This window comes from Manacus vitellinus, unplaced genomic scaffold, assembly GCF_001715985.3.
Source record: "Manacus vitellinus isolate BGI_N305 unplaced genomic scaffold, ASM171598v3 scaffold_27_pilon, whole genome shotgun sequence".
Classification (NCBI taxonomy): domain Eukaryota; kingdom Metazoa; phylum Chordata; class Aves; order Passeriformes; family Pipridae; genus Manacus; species Manacus vitellinus.
This window is the reverse complement of record NW_021940039.1, coordinates 1342366-1361764: the sequence shown is the minus strand read 5'-3', so window position 1 is coordinate 1361764 and position 19399 is coordinate 1342366. Positions and strand designations below refer to the sequence as shown.

Here is a 19399-nt window from a genome sequence, read left to right as displayed (position 1 = left end):
GAGCTGGCAACTTTCACTGACTGGAGTTTTCAAGGAGCTATGAATGAGCCTAACAAAGGAGTTCTGTGGCCAGTTTCTGGCTGAAATCCATGTCAACAGTTTTTAAGGTCACAGGTCACACTAACTAACATTTATTCCCAGCAGACCCCGCTCTAAACACAAGCTGTAAGTAGTACAAATTTGGAATTTTTCTGTAATCCCTTGAGATATTCCTGATCCTTCCACATGTTTCTGCTCAATTAAAAACAATTCTCACTTTGCACCACAAGAGAGGCCCCTGCTCAGAAATCTTATTCTGTCCTAAGAATAAATGGACAAAGACTGCAATCAAAGGGAAGGAAAGGGGGGAGGAGAGGAACTCACAACAAATCACACCAAAAACCTCAAATAACTCCATACAGAATCACATTCAGTTAGTTACATTTTCTGCCATCTGTCACAAACTATTATGGATTCATTTCTTTTTATCTTAGAAAAGGAGTGGTGCAGAGCTCAGCTATTTTGGCCGAGAGGGATTTCCACACAAATGTTTCTGCATTTCACTCGAGGAGAATGATTTCCAGTCTGGTACAAACCCTGAATACCCACTGAAACCTTCAAATTCAGCAACACTGAAATCACAGTTGCACATGGCTATGGGACCTTGTCAAGCTTGGCCCAGGAAGTTTGTGAACCAAAGCAAAGTGATGCAAAGTTGGGTTTGGTTTTGTTCCCTTTTGAAATAAAAGGCCAGAGCTCTTTACTAAGTCCATAACTATCCATACTGTCCTCCCTCCAAAGCCCATGCGAAATGTGATGCAAAGTTAGATTAAAGCAAACCTCCAGAAACAATAAAATTCAGCCTCTTAATGCATATCCATTAGGATTTATTCCACTGGGGGCCAAAATCCTGAAATCTTTAAATAAAGTCTTAGAAAGAAAAAATCCCTGGCTGTGAATTTTTTTCTAATTCCCAAATTAGAGCTCGGAATCTGATGACTGGACATCAGCTCTCACCTCGCTGTGAGAGAATAATTTAAAAGCACATTTTAAGTTTTGTAACGTGTTGAAAAAGGCAGCCTGGAATTCCAAGTTCCCCGGGAGATTCTGGTGTGTGCCACGAGAGCCTCTGGGTCTGTGACTCACCTGGGGCTCAGATCCCTAACCCATGGAGGGTCTGTGACTCCCCCAGGCTCACACCCCAAACCTCAGGGAGGTCTGTCACTCACCTGGGGTCACCCCTCAGGTCCCCCGGGGGTGTGTGTGTGTGTGTGTCTGTATCTCACTTGGAGTCACATCCCAATCCCCTGGGGGGTCTGGGACTCACCTGGGGTCACATCCCAAACCCACCTGTGTCTGTGTCTCACCTGTGCTCCCTCATCCTCACCTGGCCATACCTGTGCTCCCCTCACCTGGCTGTACCTGTGCTCCTCCCCACTCTCACCTGGCCGTACCTGTGCTCCCCATTCTCACCTGGTCGTACCTGTGCTCCCCCCCCATCCTCACCTGGCCGTACCTGTGCTCCCCACTCTCACCTGGCCGTATCTGTGCTCCCCCCCACTCTCACCTGGCCATACCTTTGCTCCCCCCCCACTCTCACCTGGTCGTACCTGTGCTCGCCCACTGCTCACCTGCCGTACCTGTGCCCCCCCCCCCCTCTCACCTGGCCGTATCTGTGCTCCCCCCCCCACTCTCACCTGGCCGTACCTGTGCTCCCCCCCACTTCTCACCCTGGCCGTACCTGTGCTCCCCCCCATTCTCACCCTGGCCGTTTTTACCTGTGCTCCCCCCCACTCCTCACCTGGCCGGTACCTGTGCTCCCCCCCCACTCTCACCTGCGCCGTGACCTGTGCTCCCCCCCACGTCATCACCTGCCCGTACCATGGTTTGCTCCCCACTTCCTCATCCTGGCCGTACCTGTGCTCCCCCCCCACTCTCACCTGGCCGTTACCTTGCTCCCCCCCCACTTCTCACCTGGCCGTACCTGTGCTCCCCCCCACAACTCACCTTGGCCGTACCTGTGCCTCCCCCCCATTCTCACCTGGCCGTACCTGTGCTCCCCATCCTCACTGGCGCGTTACCTGTGCTCCCCACTCTCACCTTGGCGTACCTGTGCTCCCCATCTCACCTGGCCGTACCTCGTGCTCCCCCACTCTCACCTGGCCGTTATACCCTGTGCTCCCCACTTCTTCAACCTGGGCCGTACCTGTGCTCCCCATCCTCACCTGGCCGTACCTGGGCTCCCACTCTCACTGGCCCGTACCTGTGCTCCCATTCCTCACCTGGGCCGTACTGTGCTCCCCCCCCACGTGCTCACCTGGCCGTTACCTTTGCTCCCCCCCCACTCTCACCTGGCCTACCTTGTGCTCCCCCCCACTCTCACCTGCCGTACCTGTTGCTCCCCCCCACTCTCACCTGGAAGCCGTACCTGTTGCTCTCCCCCTCCACTCTCCACCTGGCCGTAACCTGTGCTCCCCCCCCACTCGCACCTGGCCGTACCTGTGCTCCCCCCCACTCTCACCTGGCCGTACCTGTGCTCCCCACTCTCACCTGGCCGTACCTGTGCTCCCCGCGCCCTCTGGCGGTCGGGGCGCGCCAGCGCAGCCGCTCCGGGTCAGCCGAGCTCGGGCCCCGCGGCCGCACCTTCAGCACAACCGGGAGAGGGAAAGGAAACGGAGGCAGGGGCAGATCCTGCATCAGGCAGAGCGGTTCTACACGGAAGGAACCCACAGAGCCCCCGGCAAACGCGGGTTTGAAGTTACCAGAGGCTTCCATCGATCTGTGCGAGGCCACTACAGCAGGAACAGAAGTACAGGAGTACCTCGAAAGCAGGTTTCTGAGCAGTATTGGTTAAAATAGCCCAAAGAGCTCCCTGCCACGTGGAATTGCTCCCTGCTGACCCCAGGATAACTGCACTGCCCCTGCACCCCGAGAGGTGCCTCACTGTGCTCGGCATCCACGGAAACAGCACCGGGTCACTGCAGAGCTCACGGCCAGACCTTGACTTGTGGCCTTCCAGCACTGTGTCAGCTTTCAGCTCTGCTTCCAGAGCTCTGCAGAAACTTGGGAAAGCAGTGTCTGAGCAAAAAGAATTCCTCATAGCAAGGGATACTTGAAGTTTGCTGCCATCCAATCTGTAACTTAGAAACAAATAAACCAACATTCTTTTCATCCCCATTTGCCTTTTCATATCATTCTCATATTCTTCAGCAGGTTTTTCCCCATCCATTTTCCATGCACCATCCTTTAATCCATAAAGGACATTGAGAAGATTCACATCAATAATGGGATCTGCAGTTCTGGGAATAGAGGAAGTGAGTTCATGTGATGCTGATTTACACTCTTCATTATCCTCTAAAACTTGCATAAACTTGCATCAGCGATGAACTTTCTTTTTCTGATCAGTTCCCAGGAGAAGGAGGCAATAGCAGTGAGGTGAGGAGTCCCAGTTCATCCACTGTGTTGGTTTCTTTGGTTCTTAGTTGAGGCAGAAGACATTTAACCACAACAGAACAACTTCATTTCTTCTTGGCACTTGGCAAAAGGGGGCTGACAGCACAGAACTCTGATCCAGGGGGGAGCAAGAAGGGACTCAGACTATCCCTCATTCAGATTGTCTTTTTAAAACTCTATTTCTCCTTTCATTTGACATTAATCAGGAAAAGCTGCCTGCTGTAAGCAGACTGCCCACATGAGACTCGGGGAACCACTGCCTGACTCTGCAGGGGAGCAGCCACAGGAGGAGCTGGGGAGCACCCCCCTGTCTGCAGGACATTCCACACTGCTGGAATGCCAGAGCCAGTCACAGCTGAGATGTCCACTAGAGAAAAGAGGGAATGCAAGAATTCCTGAGCAAACCCCTGCCACGCTGCCTCCCACTTGGGTAAGGAGTCATCGGGGTGAGTTCACAACCATTCCTCCAAATATGAAGCTTCTCCAGTGGAGGCCCGGGGAGCAGATCCCTGCCACAGCACACTGCTGAAGTACAGCACATCACACACTTGGGCACAGACATTACCTGTGTCCATCAACCCCAAATCCATGGCACTGCTGAAGGCACCCCTGGGAGGAAGGGTGTCCTTGCCCTTGGGAAGTGACCTGTATTTTGGAGTTCCTCCCAGGGGCACATTCAGTCACACAGACACACACACACACACGGTCCCACACTCAGCACTCCCAGCACAAAGAAGGTTCCTCTTGTCCTTACACTGGATTGTGCCCATGCAGAGCAAAGCAGAGACCCCCAGAGAGACGTGTACAACTGCTCCAGGGCAAGGGCCTCAGCTGGGACTGAGCCAGCAACTGTCCCATCACACCCTGGCTGCTCCCAGGGAACTCTGAGCTGGCTCTACCTGGGCCACAGCTCCCAAATTTCCCACTCCTCGTGAACACACGAAAAGCAGAAAGCAGAAGACAGACAACTCTTAAATTCATTTAAACTAAGGCAGATCAGATGCCCCGTGGAAACCTTCCCTGCACAGCAGTCCCTGATGGCACTGATGTATTGGGATCAACACTGATTTTACTGGCATCATTTCTTGCAGCAAATGTAAATAAAAAGTTATGGACTGTATTCCTACATGGCTGTGGGAGGTCATCAAAATCTCTTCTGATAGAGCCTGTTTGCCCATTTTCTGTGAAATGCATTGCTCCCAACTCCCCCTGACAGTCTTTATTATGCCAAACTTCACAAAGCCCTCAGTGGGACAGAGCAGAGCTCACACATCCAAACTCTGAGGCTGTGGAGAGCATCAGTGACATTCTCTCAGTTACCAACAGATGCTTTGTTAATAAAACTTGCATATACAAATGTCCACGAAATGTCTTAACCAGATCAGTTGTGACAGCTAAAGATAACAGCTGCCATCGTGCTGTGTCATATCAAATCACTGCACAGAGCCCCTCTTCCACGTTGTCAACTCCAGAACGTTGACTACAAACAAACACAGTTATCTGCACAGCAACTCCAAGTGCAAGAGATTTTGCACCACTCGTGCAGAAGAGCAGTGACTTTGAGGGCCAGATAGGAAAACAATTTGGAACAGCTGGAAATGATAATTGCAGTGGAACAGCAAAGCCAAACCCTGCTCCTGGAGTCAGCCAGAAGCCAAAGCACAGACCTACCTTAAGATACAGAAGCAGCTCTTGGCCCCAGAAGACAAGCGACAGAATCCAAACCTCTGCTTGCTGTCAATGTCTGTGAGCACAAATGTGAAGTTCTGCCCCACTTGGTTAACTGCATGGCTGGAACAGAGAGCAACAGGGAGTCAATGCTGAGCTAACTCTGTCAAGCAGCAAGTCATTGAACCTGTAACATTTCCTCTTTCAGCAGAGTTCTGTTGAGAAATTAACTTTGAGAGCACGCACCCTCTAGAACCTTAAACGTGCTCCTTGTTTGATGAGGGATGGGGGGGGAGTTGTGGTTTGGGGTTTTTTCCATTTTTTTAAGTGTGGGAGGAAACTAAAAATGCTAAATTTATCTTTAAATGAAAATGACTCTGACTATCAACCATCTTCCACCAAGGGCACACGGTACAAACCAACCCCACATTCAATATGACCCAAAATATTTCTAATGACGTGAAATGAACATTTATTTCAGGTTATGTTCTAGGGCTTTTTAGGTTTACTGAGAACTGAGAAAAATGACTTACACTGACATGTGCAGCTTTACAAGTCACTTCTACCAACTGCAACAAATATCTCATTAAATTCAAAGCCATTTAACTACCAGCCTCAGAATATTCTCTTCTGTGATGTCATATACAATGCAATAAACAATTTCTATGGGAGGAGGAAACAAAAGAAAAACAGACTTTCTGAAGTAAAAGTTGGATCCAGATGGGAAAGATGTCATTGTCCAGTTTAGAAAAATCCTTCAGTGGATTCCAAACAAGGAAGGGAAAACATGCAGTGATGAAGATGGACAGAAAGAGACAGATGTTTAAAGCATCTCAGTAGTCTGAAAATTAGCCAGTGGAAGTACAATCATCCTCCTGAAATCTAAATGTCAGCAGAGCAACCACTTCCATAAACCACACTGAGCTGCTGGGGATACCCAAAAATCCCTCACCGGTGGTGTGTTTTATCTGTAAAGCTTGGATGTAATGTTACTATGGTGATTTTAGTATGCTGTTTTAAAAGGGGATTATATGCTTAATTTTAACAAGGTTGAGAGCAGAGTGTGTGTGAGAAATAGCACTTGAGCTGACAATTAAAATTATGGAACAGGGGGAAACCATGTTTCATTACAGAGGGGAGAAGCTTGTTTATTAAACAACTGTGACGAGCTGGGGAGTTCCTCCAGAGCAAACCTAAAGAGTCCTGCATGGATGTGATCTGCAGAAACCAAATCTGGCCCCCAGGTCCTGCCCAAGTGTCAGTGCCAGTTCTTCACAGGAAGGATAAACCTCCCAACGTGCACAGTGCCTCCTCAGATCTGAATATCAACCCCTGGGACTCACAGCTCTGCTTCCAATGGGCAGGAGGCCCATGCAGAGCCTCACGGGCTGGAAGCACCATCAATCTCCTCTCTGACTGGGCAGACACCAGTCAGGGCTGGAGGGAAGGGGACAGAGGAACAGGGATGTCTTTCCATGCCCCCTCTCCAGCTCTGTGTGACCAACACAGTCCTGGCAGGAGTGAGACTGAGGGGCAGCTCTGCCCTCCTGCAGCTGGGGAAGAGCCTCTGCCTTGATCCTGCCACCAAGGGAGCAGAAAACTCCTGCTCCAGTGCCTAAAGGAATGGGCAACAAGGCCCTGGGGATTGCTGCCCACTGGCCTCAACAGACACAAAGAGAACCAACATGAAAGCAGTGAAGTGTCTGTGCCTCGAGAGCCAAAACCTCCAGGGCCAACACTGGGCACTTGTACAGTCAGAAGAGCAGGAGCTGCCACAACCTTCACCTGGGGTGTCCTCTACCTGCTGCAGCACTGGAAGTCCACCCTTAATTTGCAATTATTAAGTATGTTATGGGTTACAATCTCTCCTTTACATTCAAGGAGTTGGCTTACAGCATTTCAGTGACAGTCTGTGATACTCAGACAAACAAGTGGATCCAGAAATGGGAATCACTTTTCATTATGTTCTCATTTGCACCCCATATGGGTTTTCAGTGTTCTTATCTTTCAAAATGTTATATTGCTGAGGAAAACCAAAAACAACAGAACAAACAAAACCCCTAGGTACAATAAATCTACACACAGGAAGCATAAATATTTCTAGTAGAAACATATACATGAGGAAAATATATATGAGTATTTCCCTGCTCCCTCCCCTTAGGAGAGGAAAGAGATGAGCAGCAAAAGAGTGATTCCAAATTCTAAAGTGAGACAAACATTTCCAGCAGTCTAATCACAGTCCAGGTCAATCTGCTCAACCCAAACCATTCAGTGTCTCAGCTGACAAAGGAAAGGCATTCTGCCCAATTAAGTGATGCTCAGGATGATGTGAGCACTGGTGCATCCTTGCAAAATTTCAATTCTCGTTCCTTTCATGAAACCACCAAAAATAACTCACAGTAAAAGGAAAACTACAGAACTTGTAGAGTTTTCCAAATTACAACAATTAAATATTCTCAGATCTTCTGACATTCACTGTACGATCTCACCCCCAAAGCACCAGCACTCCAGCAAGAGCATGAGGCCTTTCAATGCAAAGCATTTAATTCACTGCTCCACCCAAATTTTGGCAATGAAGAAATGAAACACATGAGCACACAAAGCTTTGATATTAATATGCACATCTGACAATTGCTACCCAAGCATTCTCAGCAGAAGTAACACCAAACACCCTCGTAGTGCTGCCACTGAGCAAATCCAACTTTTAAAACTTCTTTTTTTTTGATGGTGCCCATAAAAATCCCAGGAAAAAGTGATTCTAGGACTGTAATTTGCACTCGGGTGCTCTGAGTCCCAGTCACACAGACAGAGCATTATGAATGGAATGGTTTTTATTTTCTACAGGGGTTTTATTGACAAGCTTATTTTCTTGTAAAGTTTGAAAAGCTAACAATACCTGTCCACATAGAAGGGGAAACAAAACTTGGTCAAAGTCTGTAGAACTTCCTGTGGAGAGAAAAAAAAAAGATAATTTATACATCTATTGGGACCAATAAATCTAATATTAACCACATCACACAATTTCACAACTTTGCCCTGAAGAAACAAGAGACAGATGAAGAAATATGGGCTTTATCAATTACATGGAAGGAGTATCAGGCAGTCAATCATGTGAAATAATAAACATGATCAAACTTCATTAAAAATGAAAAATTAATCAAGATTCACACATGGGCAGGCAGCAGGAGCCATCCAGCAATTCTCCAAAGAGGAGGAGGAGGTTGGGTTGTTGAGTGTTAACACCTCTCTGGGGACAATCCCTGCCCTGACCATATGGATCGGAGTGAATAACACCAAACCACATGGGCCTGGCCTGGCAGGACCACTTCTGCTGGCACAGCTTTTGACTGTTACCTAGGAACAGAGGTCTGGGGATTAGAGAACACTTCCTAACATCAGCAAGATAAATAACAAAAGAAGAAGCCAATAGGTCTCATAGCAGGAATGTTTAACGCTGCCTACTGCTATTAAAAAGAAAATCTGAGCGTTGAAACACTGGCTAAAATAATGTGTATTAAAATTAATGCAGATTTTTAAACCCACAAACCATTTTCTACAAGTTGCAAAACAGCACCAGAAATGGGGAAACCTTTAAGCACAGCCTTTGCAGGAGAGCAAAGAAAAGGATGACTATGAAAAGTGAAAACACGATCAGCAGATAAATTAATAATTTTCAATTTTACAACATTAAACAGAGACAATCAGTAAAGAGGCAAACCCAGAAATGTTAGTCCCAAAACAGTTGTGTTCATAGACAAAAGCAATCCATTAGATCATTCTATAATATCCAAAATTTGAATTCTGCAACCCACAACCCCCCATTAAAGGTCTCCCAGTTTGCAGATCTTTCCTACAGCCAATTCATTGCTCATTCTCCTTCACACTTAAATATTTCAGGCCCTGAAGTGTAAATTCTATTTCTGCTTTCAGCTAAACAGGATAACCCTGAACAAACAACAACCCCCCTAATAAATTCAACCCTTTTCTGACCAGCAGCAATAAATTATCATCAATGACTAAATAGATGCTTCTCGCTTCATTTATTTCTAAACCAAACGCCACCGTTCCCAAATAAACTCCATCAATCTAATCACCCCTTCAGTGAAGCACAAAACATATTGACTCCCTTGCAGGAACATGTTCCTCCTGCATAATTCACAGCAGCACAGCCCAGCCTTAGCCCTGGTTTCAGGCTCAACTCCTCGCTCTCTTCTTTGGAGGTTTCTTGACAACTAAAATGTGGCAAGTTCTGAAGGTTTCAGGCAGAAACAGATATGGAAACTTTGACTTCTTGACAGTTTATTGATAGATTATTTAACAACCTCCTGTTTTTAAAGAACAAGAAAGGGTCTATTGAAGAAAGCCGTGTAGAGCAAAGGCGTCCCCTGCTTTGAATCGCACGGCAAACTCGGGCAGGAGTTATGTAGATTCAGAGGAAACTCTGCAGAAACCTGCATTTCGACCCAAAACAATGCCTTGATAGCCAAGGTGTCATTAATGAGAGTGGGCTCCCCCACTGCAGAACCTCACTGCCTTCCCCAAGCTGAACAACTCCAACTGCTCACCCACAAAACCTGCACCCTGACCAGTTTTAACCCCTGCACAGTTGTCCTTCAGCACAGCTGAAATCTCACTGCACAAAGCACTAAAAAACAAACAAGAAACCCTCAAAAGAATCCAATGATCATCAAAATTATAACTGCAGGAGAGCAAAGTGCCTATATTTTTATTGTCCTCAAAATAATGACTGTGTATCTATTTTTTTAGAAACAAATCGTGTAGATGCATCAAATTCTGAAATAAAACAGCGTTAAAAGGTAACGAGCCATCAGTCACCTCAAAATGGCAGAATACATTCTCTCTGTTATTTTGATGATCTACATAATTCCTGTAACTGCAAGTAAACCCATTCCCACAATAAAACATCCAGCATCTCATCAGCACTGTGTTATTGGAGCAGTGCAAGACTTAAAACTCACTTTGCACTTGTTTCTTGATATTCCCAGTTTACTAAACACAGCAAATGAAATTTTCCCTTAAAGAGGTAATATATTGAATATACTGGATCTGTACCACTCTACACTGCCTTCTCTTTTAAAGAAAGATTTTACAGTGACATTATTATCTGGCTTTTGTAATGTCATTGGACATAATCTGCCATTCATTATACACCGACACTTATCTGCCTGGATTCACAGCTGAAAAAATTGAGACTGGCACAGGTTAACCACAGGCTTATTTTTAAATTGTAACTCTTTAAAAAAATTTAAAACTCATATGCAGAATTAGTTTTTAATTAGCAAAACTGCTGATGTTCTGGATGTAAGAAGTACAATTACTGGGGAACTATCCCGTTTTTGCTCAAGCTGCAAGCTCGTTACTCTAAATATAATGCTGTTTTTTTTTCTTTTTAATTCTTTAAATACCCCTCAGTTTGAAAGATAAGCAATACCTACATCATACACAACTTCCCACCCGACCTCTTTAGGTGGGTGGTTACTTATGACCTAGAAAAACCACCATTTCTTTATGATTTCCAACAAAACCCACCACAAGCCCAAACCCAGAAATGCTCCATGTCAGCACCTTATAATCTCTTTTATGCTTTTTTTACCCAGCACGAAACACAGAGGAAGCATCAACAGCCTGTTTTCTTATTTTATTCCCTCATGCCTATTTTCTTAAAGAAACACAAATGCCTGTAAATGAAACCCCCAAGGAGAAGAAGAGAAGCCCCCAACAGTCCAGGCCGGGCAGCTGATGGGTGTGGAACCCCGGGAGCCCCAGCCGGGTCCCCAGGGCACCCCTGCCAGGCTTGGGGATCGATCCCAAGGTTATCCTTTGGCCCATCCTCTTCCCTGCAGTTGGATCTGTCCCATTTAATGAGCAGCAAGGCCCCCCCAGCAGGCAGTGCCCGCAGTTGAGGGCAGGGCAGAGCCGTGTCCCGGGGGGATGGCTCAGGGCTGCAGGACAGGCACCACCTGGCTCCCCAGCCAGCCTTCCAGCTCCTCTCATAATCCGAGTGCTGCTGACATTAGAAACCCCACGTGGCTCTTCTAAAATCCTCCCCAATCAATACAGGCAGTACGTAACCTATCACAGCCAGCCCCGAGCTCATTGATTAAGTTTGGGTTCTGCAGCAAAGTTCCCCAAACAAACGAGGCCGTGCTCAGCCCTTTGTGTCACCCTGGAGCTCCTACACACCCAGGAGAGGGGCTGGAGAGCGTCTGGGAACACACACAACACACACCGGGCTTGTGTCCCAAACCATCTATTGACATGGAATCCTAGGAAAGCTCAACAATGCTGGAAAACGGGCATCTGCACTGCTGTATTTAATATGCAAGCTGTAGCTTAAATCCTGCTTATTTTTAAACCTTTCACCGTATGCTCCCACTTCCAAATCAGCAGAACAACTTCAGATTCTCTTAAATATAACTCTTTATTCCTCCTGTTCAAATGAACATCGGGAACAGATATCCCCTGTGCAGCTACAACTAAATAAAAGTGCCCTGATAAATGATGTGCAAGCGGCTGGGCTGGAGAAGGGGCTGCTGCAAAGCATCTCCTCTTACAAAGAGACACCAGACATGCACAGGGAACAGGAAGTGTAAGAGGAAGCTGGACAGAAAAGAAATTAAAATACAGGCAGAGATCTGTGAAAAACAAGGAATGATTAAGGCAAGACACTCAAATATGGATGTGAGTCAGAGCAGGGAAAGAACACACCACACAGACCAACAGGTTGGGAACCTGTATTTGGAAGCCTATTGGGAAACCTGAGGAAAATCTGGATGAAATGGAAAAGACTACCCAGAGTACAGACTGGGCCTGGAGCTGTGGATCATGGAGGGAGGGAAGGAAGCAACCCCAAAACCCCACAACTGCGTGTTACAGGAGAGGGGAGCCCAGCAAAGAGCAGGAGTTTTCCATGGAGAGAGGAGGTGGCTCCGTGACGAAAAAGGTGGATGCTCTTTTATTCCCTCGGCCTTAAAGCAGAGGTGAAGCACAGCTGAGGCTGCTGAAAGTGAAACACTAAACAGAGAGAGTGGAAACACAGTTTTCATCTTATCCAGCTTGAAAGAGCATCTGAATCCAGGAAACAAGCATGGAACCCTCCCTCTTCCATGGAGGGACACCAAGAGAGTTCCCACATGCCACCACAAGGATGGAGAATGGAGGAGAAACTGGAGAACAAGGAGAGAGGGACAACCAGCTTGATGGGATCAGGGAATGTAAGAACAGGGAACAGGATACTGACTTGACCAGTGAGAAACTACAGGTGATTTTATTCCTCCTCTGAAAAATAACAAATTTAAACCCTACAAAAATGTTAATGTAGCATTAAAAAGTGCTAAAGCATCAACTGAAGCAAAATATTGCCCAGTTAAATTTGGGTTGTACGTTAATCTGTTTTATACTCATAGAATTGTAAACTGCTCTTAGATTGAATTCATCTTTTTGAATCATTTAAACCAACAATTAATTAAATCATCACTGCAAGGGAATAACAGATTTAAGAATTCAAAAATGTTGTCAGTGCACCCAAATAACCAACTTAAACCTGACAACAACTCTGTGTAAAGCCCAAAGGGTGGTGAAAGCAAAGGTACAGACCATGCAGAACAGCATCAGTTCTGTCGGCCGTGCAGGGCTGGTCAGACATTCCCAGACATTTTCCTAGGAAAGGGAACAGCTTTCTGCACAACAACCACCACCTCAATGGGATAACTTCAAACATTTCACAAAGCAACTGCTCAAAATTTTACTTGTAGAATATAAACAGAAGGAATCAATGCTGGCACAGAAAATTCAACCCCTGCAACTCGCCCACAGCTCGGAGTGACAAACAGGGATCATTCCAGCTCCTGTTCTGGAAGTTTAAACTTGGATTTGCATTTATTATTGGTGCCAGTTTATATTACCTCACATCAAATTTTCCCAAGGTTATTATTACAGAGCATTCTCACCAATTAAGAAATGCTGTGTAACCTGTAGTTGAAATCAGGAGGAGCATTTCAGCTCCAGGAGCCCATAAAATCCAATTTCCAAATTCCAAAGCCAGTGCCCTGCACAGAGGCTGGGGTCACACAGCCCCACCAAACCACTGAGATTCTGCAACTTGATGGAGAAAACAAAGATTTCTCTAAGTTTTAAAGCTTTCCCTAGTTTGGAAAAAACTGATACAACATGGATTCTTTTTAAAAAATCACTGCTTGTTTAAAATATTTATGTCAAATTTCACACTGCATTGATTTTGCAATAACATCTTTTCACATCTCAGAGCACTACTGAGCATTACTGAGTTTTGTAACGGCCAAAATATTTTAAGAATTAATTTTAATCAGTTGTTTAAAGGAATGTTCTACCCCCCTCAAAAAAAATCAGGGCATAATTTGCTTAATAGAATTACTTTAAATTACCTGAATTTAGTTTTATCTCTACTTTTCTAATTCTACTGGTATTCCAATACAACTTTATAGCACCAGATCATCCATTTGCTTTGTGTCCTGGAAATCCATCAGCTCTTTCTGAGCAATTCTAAAGCTTGAATTAGGGGAGGGTTTTTCTCCCAAAGTCTGATGGTCATCGGGGGAATGGGGCCAGTACAAAATAACATCATTTCACTGGAGGCAACCCAGTGTTCTCAGGAAAATGCTGGGGTTTAAAAACAAACACAAAGCCCCAACACACGTATCCCCAAGGCTGGAAACAGGAAGAGCAGGAGATAAATAACATTTCCTAAGCATATTGAGGCCTGCTAGCATTTAAATATTTTAAACGCACAAAATATGTGCACAGATGGGCAACTCTTCTCCCCCCATTACCGAAAACATATTTCAAGATAAAGCTCGAAAATCCCTGAATTTTTTAAACCTAATTGTGACTCTGTTTCTTAGAATTTCACACCCCAAGGCCAAAGCTTTCCTGCCACCAGCCCTTCAGCTGTGCTGTGGCCCCCGCACGGACGGGTTCGGAGCGTCCCCGAGGTCTGGCCTGTCCCCGGCTCAGATATTCCGGGATCCCGGGATAATGGCCCCGCGCTGAATCCCGGCCCCTCGGCTCCTCCTGGGACACGGGCCTGGCAGATGTGAGGAAAACTGTGTCAGAGAAGGAGCTCCGCTTTTGCCTTAATGACAACTTCAACCTCTCAACTGATGGAACAAAAGAACGGCAACGACTGGTACTGTTCTCCAGCAGAGAGGAAAAAAAACCAAAAAACCCCCAAACACCCGAAAGTAAAGCTGAACTAAAATATTTAAGCGTTTTTTCAAAGAGATCTCCTCAATAAAAATGGCTTTAAAACAGCCCTTCAGTAAAATTAGAGATTTGGTTTTATTCTAAGAGAAATAGATTTTAGTGAACGTGCTAAAAAATAAATAATCTACTGCTACTGTTGCAGGGATAATTGTCTTAAATAACAAAGAATTGAAAAATTATACAGACAGGCATAAAAAAAATCAGGTCCAATTACGTGCATAAACAGTGATCAGTTGGTGTAGGTAAGAAGTGTCAGTCTCAGAGAGCTAGAACACTGATTCAATTAAACATATCTTAAACATTTAGTGACTAAAAATGAGGAGTATTTTCGCTTCCACATTTAGCAGAAATTAGGTGAGAACTATTAGCTGTGAAAAGATAATCACATCCTGCACACCCCCTAAGTCAACTGCACAGGTACACTGCCTCAAAAACAAAGCTTTAAATATATCCTTGGGTTTAACATTTGTTAAATATTATAATTCTGGCTTAAGATGGCTGGCCCTTTCAGCCCATTGCTCTATTCAGCTCGGAGCACATACCCACTTAATCAGCAATCATTGTTCTCTGAGGCAGGACTTTGTTGTCAAGACAAGCACTGAAACCTTTAAAATATTTCAGAACTGGCATAAGAAAAAAGTGATCTTTGTCAAACAAGGACAAATTTATGCAAATCTTTTATAAACATTCACAAACATTTATTTAGCTTTTGAAATGTTGGCCTCATTTGAGAGCATGAAAATGAGGGGGAAGTAGGAAGATGCAAAGGACAGCTTAGAGGCTGGCACACTACATAAATATTCAGAAGGAAGATTATAGGATTCATGTTAGGCTGTCTTAGGTTTCTCCAAAGTCCACATAGAATACCAAAGAACAAAACTAACGAGAAGTAGAGCAGATGTTAGACAATGCACCAGCCCTCTTTTCCACACTCACTTGGCTATACTTGGATGCTTTCATTTTTTCTTTCAATATGGTCAGGTCATTCAAGGATTCTCCTATAGACTCTGTATTGTGGCTGCAGCGCTATAAGCTGGACCTCTGTCAGCCTTCCAAAAGTTCCCAATGAAAAGGCATTATGCAAATTGCACCTCTCCTACTCTCTTTTCAGGAAAAAAGCCTCCAGTCTGCAGCCATCGGAGTATTGGGAGTCCCAGCCTTCATTTCTGTATGGCTGTGTTTGCCTTAGGGCCATGCTGCTTGTTTTGACAGTGGATCCCCCCAGATAGTTGGGATTAGTCGAGCTTGTTTAGATAAACTTGAAATCAAGGCCTTCTCTAGGTAGACAGCTAGATGTAGCTACTGAGTTTCCAGCTGCCTTCTGCTTTCATCCCAAAACAACTGCAGATTCACAGCAGAGATCACAGCCACAGGCTATGTCACATACATAAGTACGAAATTAAAGGCTGCTAAAAGAAGCCTTTGTAAGTCTTAGTGCTAAAATAAGGAATCTGTACTGCATAGTTTAAACAAATTATTGAAGAAGCACCACTAAAGGTCTGCACTGAGAGCTAACAAGACGTGCAGGGAAGAAGTGCCCTGTTTGCATCACTGGGCAAGGTCTCTGCTGATCCCTGCTGCCCCAGCCCTGCCCAGCCTCTCCAAAACACATGTGAGCAAACACTCCAAAGCAGAGGCTGCTAGAAAATGAGCTCTGTTAGCAAATACAAACTTTATGATCACAGCAGACTATTAGGACAGCACTGTTCCAATTAGATTTTCAGTCATACACACAACAAGATTTGATCTTTGCTACAATCAGATAATGCAAATTACAGGAATTCAGTCATACAAATATAACATGTTAAAAGAGAGGGGCCAGAGCTCCAAATCTAAATTAAATCCTGCAATCAAATCCTGCCCATGTGACTACTTTACACCTCTATCAATCTGCACTGTGGTTCAGCCCCAACAGGAGATTCAGTTTTCAGGGAGTACGAAAAAAAAATCCCACAAACAGTTTTGGCTTTTAAAGATGTAATCTCTTCTAGCTGGGTGCAAATTGTCATATTCACTTCTGCTGCATCCAGGCACAAGAGATGGGAAACTAAATTAAAGGAAAAATTAATCCCTAGGATGTTATAAATAAACAACCAAAAATAACCCAAACCAACAAAACCCAAAAGAAACAAACAATTTCGTTCAACAAATAGTAAATGTCATTAAATATCAACTCCCATCCCTTTCTCAAAGAAAGGATGTGCAGAAACTTGCATGTTGAAAACAGGTGAAAGTCAAGAGCAGAATTTGTGGTTGAGAGGGCAAGGTAAGCATTTCACACCACCCTCTGTGCACAGGAGCCCTTTGGAATCCCTGTGCTGCCACTTCCATAGTGCAGAAATTCCACCATCTCTCACTGTAAAATTGAGTAATTTCACTGACAAGCTCTTTTCTAGAAATTCAAAGCATTAAAAAGTGTGAGAGAGTAACATTAGACTTCAGTTTCTTCCTGCCCTGGTTACCAAAGACAATATTAGGGTGTATCCTGAACTCACTTGGCCATTCCATACCATAAATCCCCCGTTAGTGACACCCTGAGCAGGAATGAGCTACAGACTGGGGCTCCAAACCAACACCTGAGCAAATGCATAATTCCTGAGGAGCACTGAGGAAACCAGTCCCTCAGGGCAGTGGGGCTTAGGGGAAAACACCCCCCCACTTCTGGAACTGTTACTAAAACTGAACTCAGACTGCCAGGGAAAATGCCCCTGGTACACAGCCAGGTATCCTGGAGTTATCCAGTTCCAGAGGCAGGGACAGCCATGGGATCTGCCTTCTCCCAGGTGTCCAGCTGCTGGGAGCAGGATCCTCCTCACTGCTGGAGAACGTGCTGCTGAGGAGGAGCTTGGAAGCTGCCACTGCTGAAGGTCCTGCACTCCCTTCCCCAGGTGGGAACTGTGACAGAACCACCCAACATCCCAAAGGGGGCAACAGCTGCCCAGCTGTGAGCCTTGCCTGGCCCTGCTCCTCAGGCTGGGCGTTCCCTCCACACCCGTCTGAGAGTTCCCCAGAGCAGGGAATTAAAGAGGATGAATGTGATGAGGACACTCCTGCCCCCAGGGCAAGGAGAACTTTTCCAACAGTTAAACTGTGCAGAGATGAGGTGAAGTCAGTGATCACCTCAGACAACTGAGGGTTATAACAGGACACAGCTCTTCAAATTTGTCAGTATTTTCACAACTTTCAGATTTCCAAATACAAGAATATGCTAGAGAAAAATGTGGTCAAAAACCTGAAAGCTAAAAAAACATTCATTAGCCTTGGGAAGTGCTTTTTACTGTAAGAAAAAGGAGCTGATATGCCCAAAGATGACTGAACTTAGAATCTGGAGTTTTCCAAGTATAAAGCAAAGAACTTTGGACTTCCCTGGTTTAACACTTCAGGGTAATTTCCAGCTTGTCTGTGTAAGATGCCACCAGCTTCACGCTGCTGTCCAGACACATGTGAAAGTTTGAGCATGTGAACACCAATTAGTGCCATCTATCAATCACCAACAAATCCTCTTTCAGGCTATTTTGCAACTATTCCTTTAAAAAATAAATGTAAAAAAGAACAAAGAATAATGGATGCAAAATAATTTGGAAAACTCAATTAAGGCATCATGCAAAGTAAATGCTTTGCACTGTCTCTTTATGAAACAAGAGAACTTCCAAAACTCTTTTGCTACTGCCTGGCTTAACAAACCCAAGTAGAATATTACTGCCAAAGCATCTCCCATTTTAAAGAAACCCAGCTTTACTTGCAGTGAATATTTTATACTTTTATCAATAAATTTAAACATAAGTGATAATGATTACTCACTTCAGGCCTGATCCCACAACCTTTACTCACACGAGCAGTCCCACAGGATTTTAATATGACCACCTCAACGAACGAGGGTTGGCAGGACAGGTTGTAAATTATTCATATATTCACAGGTTTTTAAGACCAGAAGGGACCATTATGATCATCCAGTCTGACCTCTTGTATAACAAAGGCCATGTGACTGTATCCAGCACTATTTGCACACACTGAACCATTTGTGGTAAAATCAAATTATGTTTATTGAACTCCCAATATCGATTTGAATTTTACATGAAAGAAAACTGAAATTGTTTAGAAAGTGCCTTGCACCCACTTCCTCACACTTGAACCTAATTACTGCTCTATTTCTATTCAGAATTTTTCTGATTGCTGGACACTGGTTTTTGACATGGTTTTCACACAGAGTCCAACACTGCCTCAGGTGCTCTCAGGACTAACTTTTTTCAGGGGTACTTACACAGACTGATTTTGCTCTGCACAAATCCACTGCACTGAGTTTTGCAGCCAATCACCAAACAGCAGTAAAATAAACACAGAAAACCAGAGAGAAATCTCCAGTGCTCCAGTGCTGTGTGAACTCCTGATCACCAAAGCCAGCTCCTGTGTCAAACACAGCTCCTGGTTCAGCTCTCTCACCATGGGAATACTGCACCAACCTCTCCTTCTTACAGTTATTAACTTCAGTTCTAAAATGCAACTGGGATGAACAGGCTATGGCAAAGGTTCTATTAAGATGCAAATCAGCTCTGCCCTGTAGTTCTCAAGGTTTGCAGCTCCATGGAGCACAGACACCCTGCACTGCACCCAGAACAGGACAGACACCCTGCTGCAGACACACCCTGCTGCAGACACACACAGCACACTTGGTTCTGCAGTTTTTATTCTAATCAAATTATACTAGAGAGGTGTAGAAAAGGCACAAATACAAATACATAAGAAAAACTGACCTCTCACCTGTTTGGTCTAAAGAAAAGGCAATGAAAAAGCAACTTGTACCATGTGACAAGGATGCTTAAGAAAGAGCAAATGAGGAATAAATGAGGATTTTTCTTTACTTTCCTACATTAAAGAAAATACATCTGGTCTAAAAAAACCACTCTGAGTTCAGGAAGCCCTCAGCTCTCTAGTCAAAGTCCATGGTTTGGTGTTGTCCACCATTCTGTCCTCACGGGCTCCACTGCCTCCAGAAAGCTCCAGAGGCACAGCCCTGTCCCACCTGCCCTGGGGGGACAGG

General features: G+C 45.0%; 1 protein-coding gene across 3 annotated transcripts in view; it reads right to left on the bottom strand.

Annotated features, from left to right (window-relative positions):
• Positions 1 to 19399, bottom strand: part of DENND1A (DENN domain containing 1A) — a 150732-nt gene that overhangs the window by 98518 nt on the left and 32815 nt on the right. For all 3 annotated transcript variants that reach the window (XM_025895264.2, XM_025895265.2, XM_018074333.3), the window contains exons 4-5: positions 7997 to 8046; positions 5104 to 5223 (exon numbers count right to left, since the gene is read on the bottom strand). In XM_025895264.2, coding sequence (XP_025751049.1) covers positions 5104 to 5223; positions 7997 to 8046 — 170 coding nt within the window. The remainder of the gene's footprint in view (positions 1 to 5103; positions 5224 to 7996; positions 8047 to 19399) is intronic.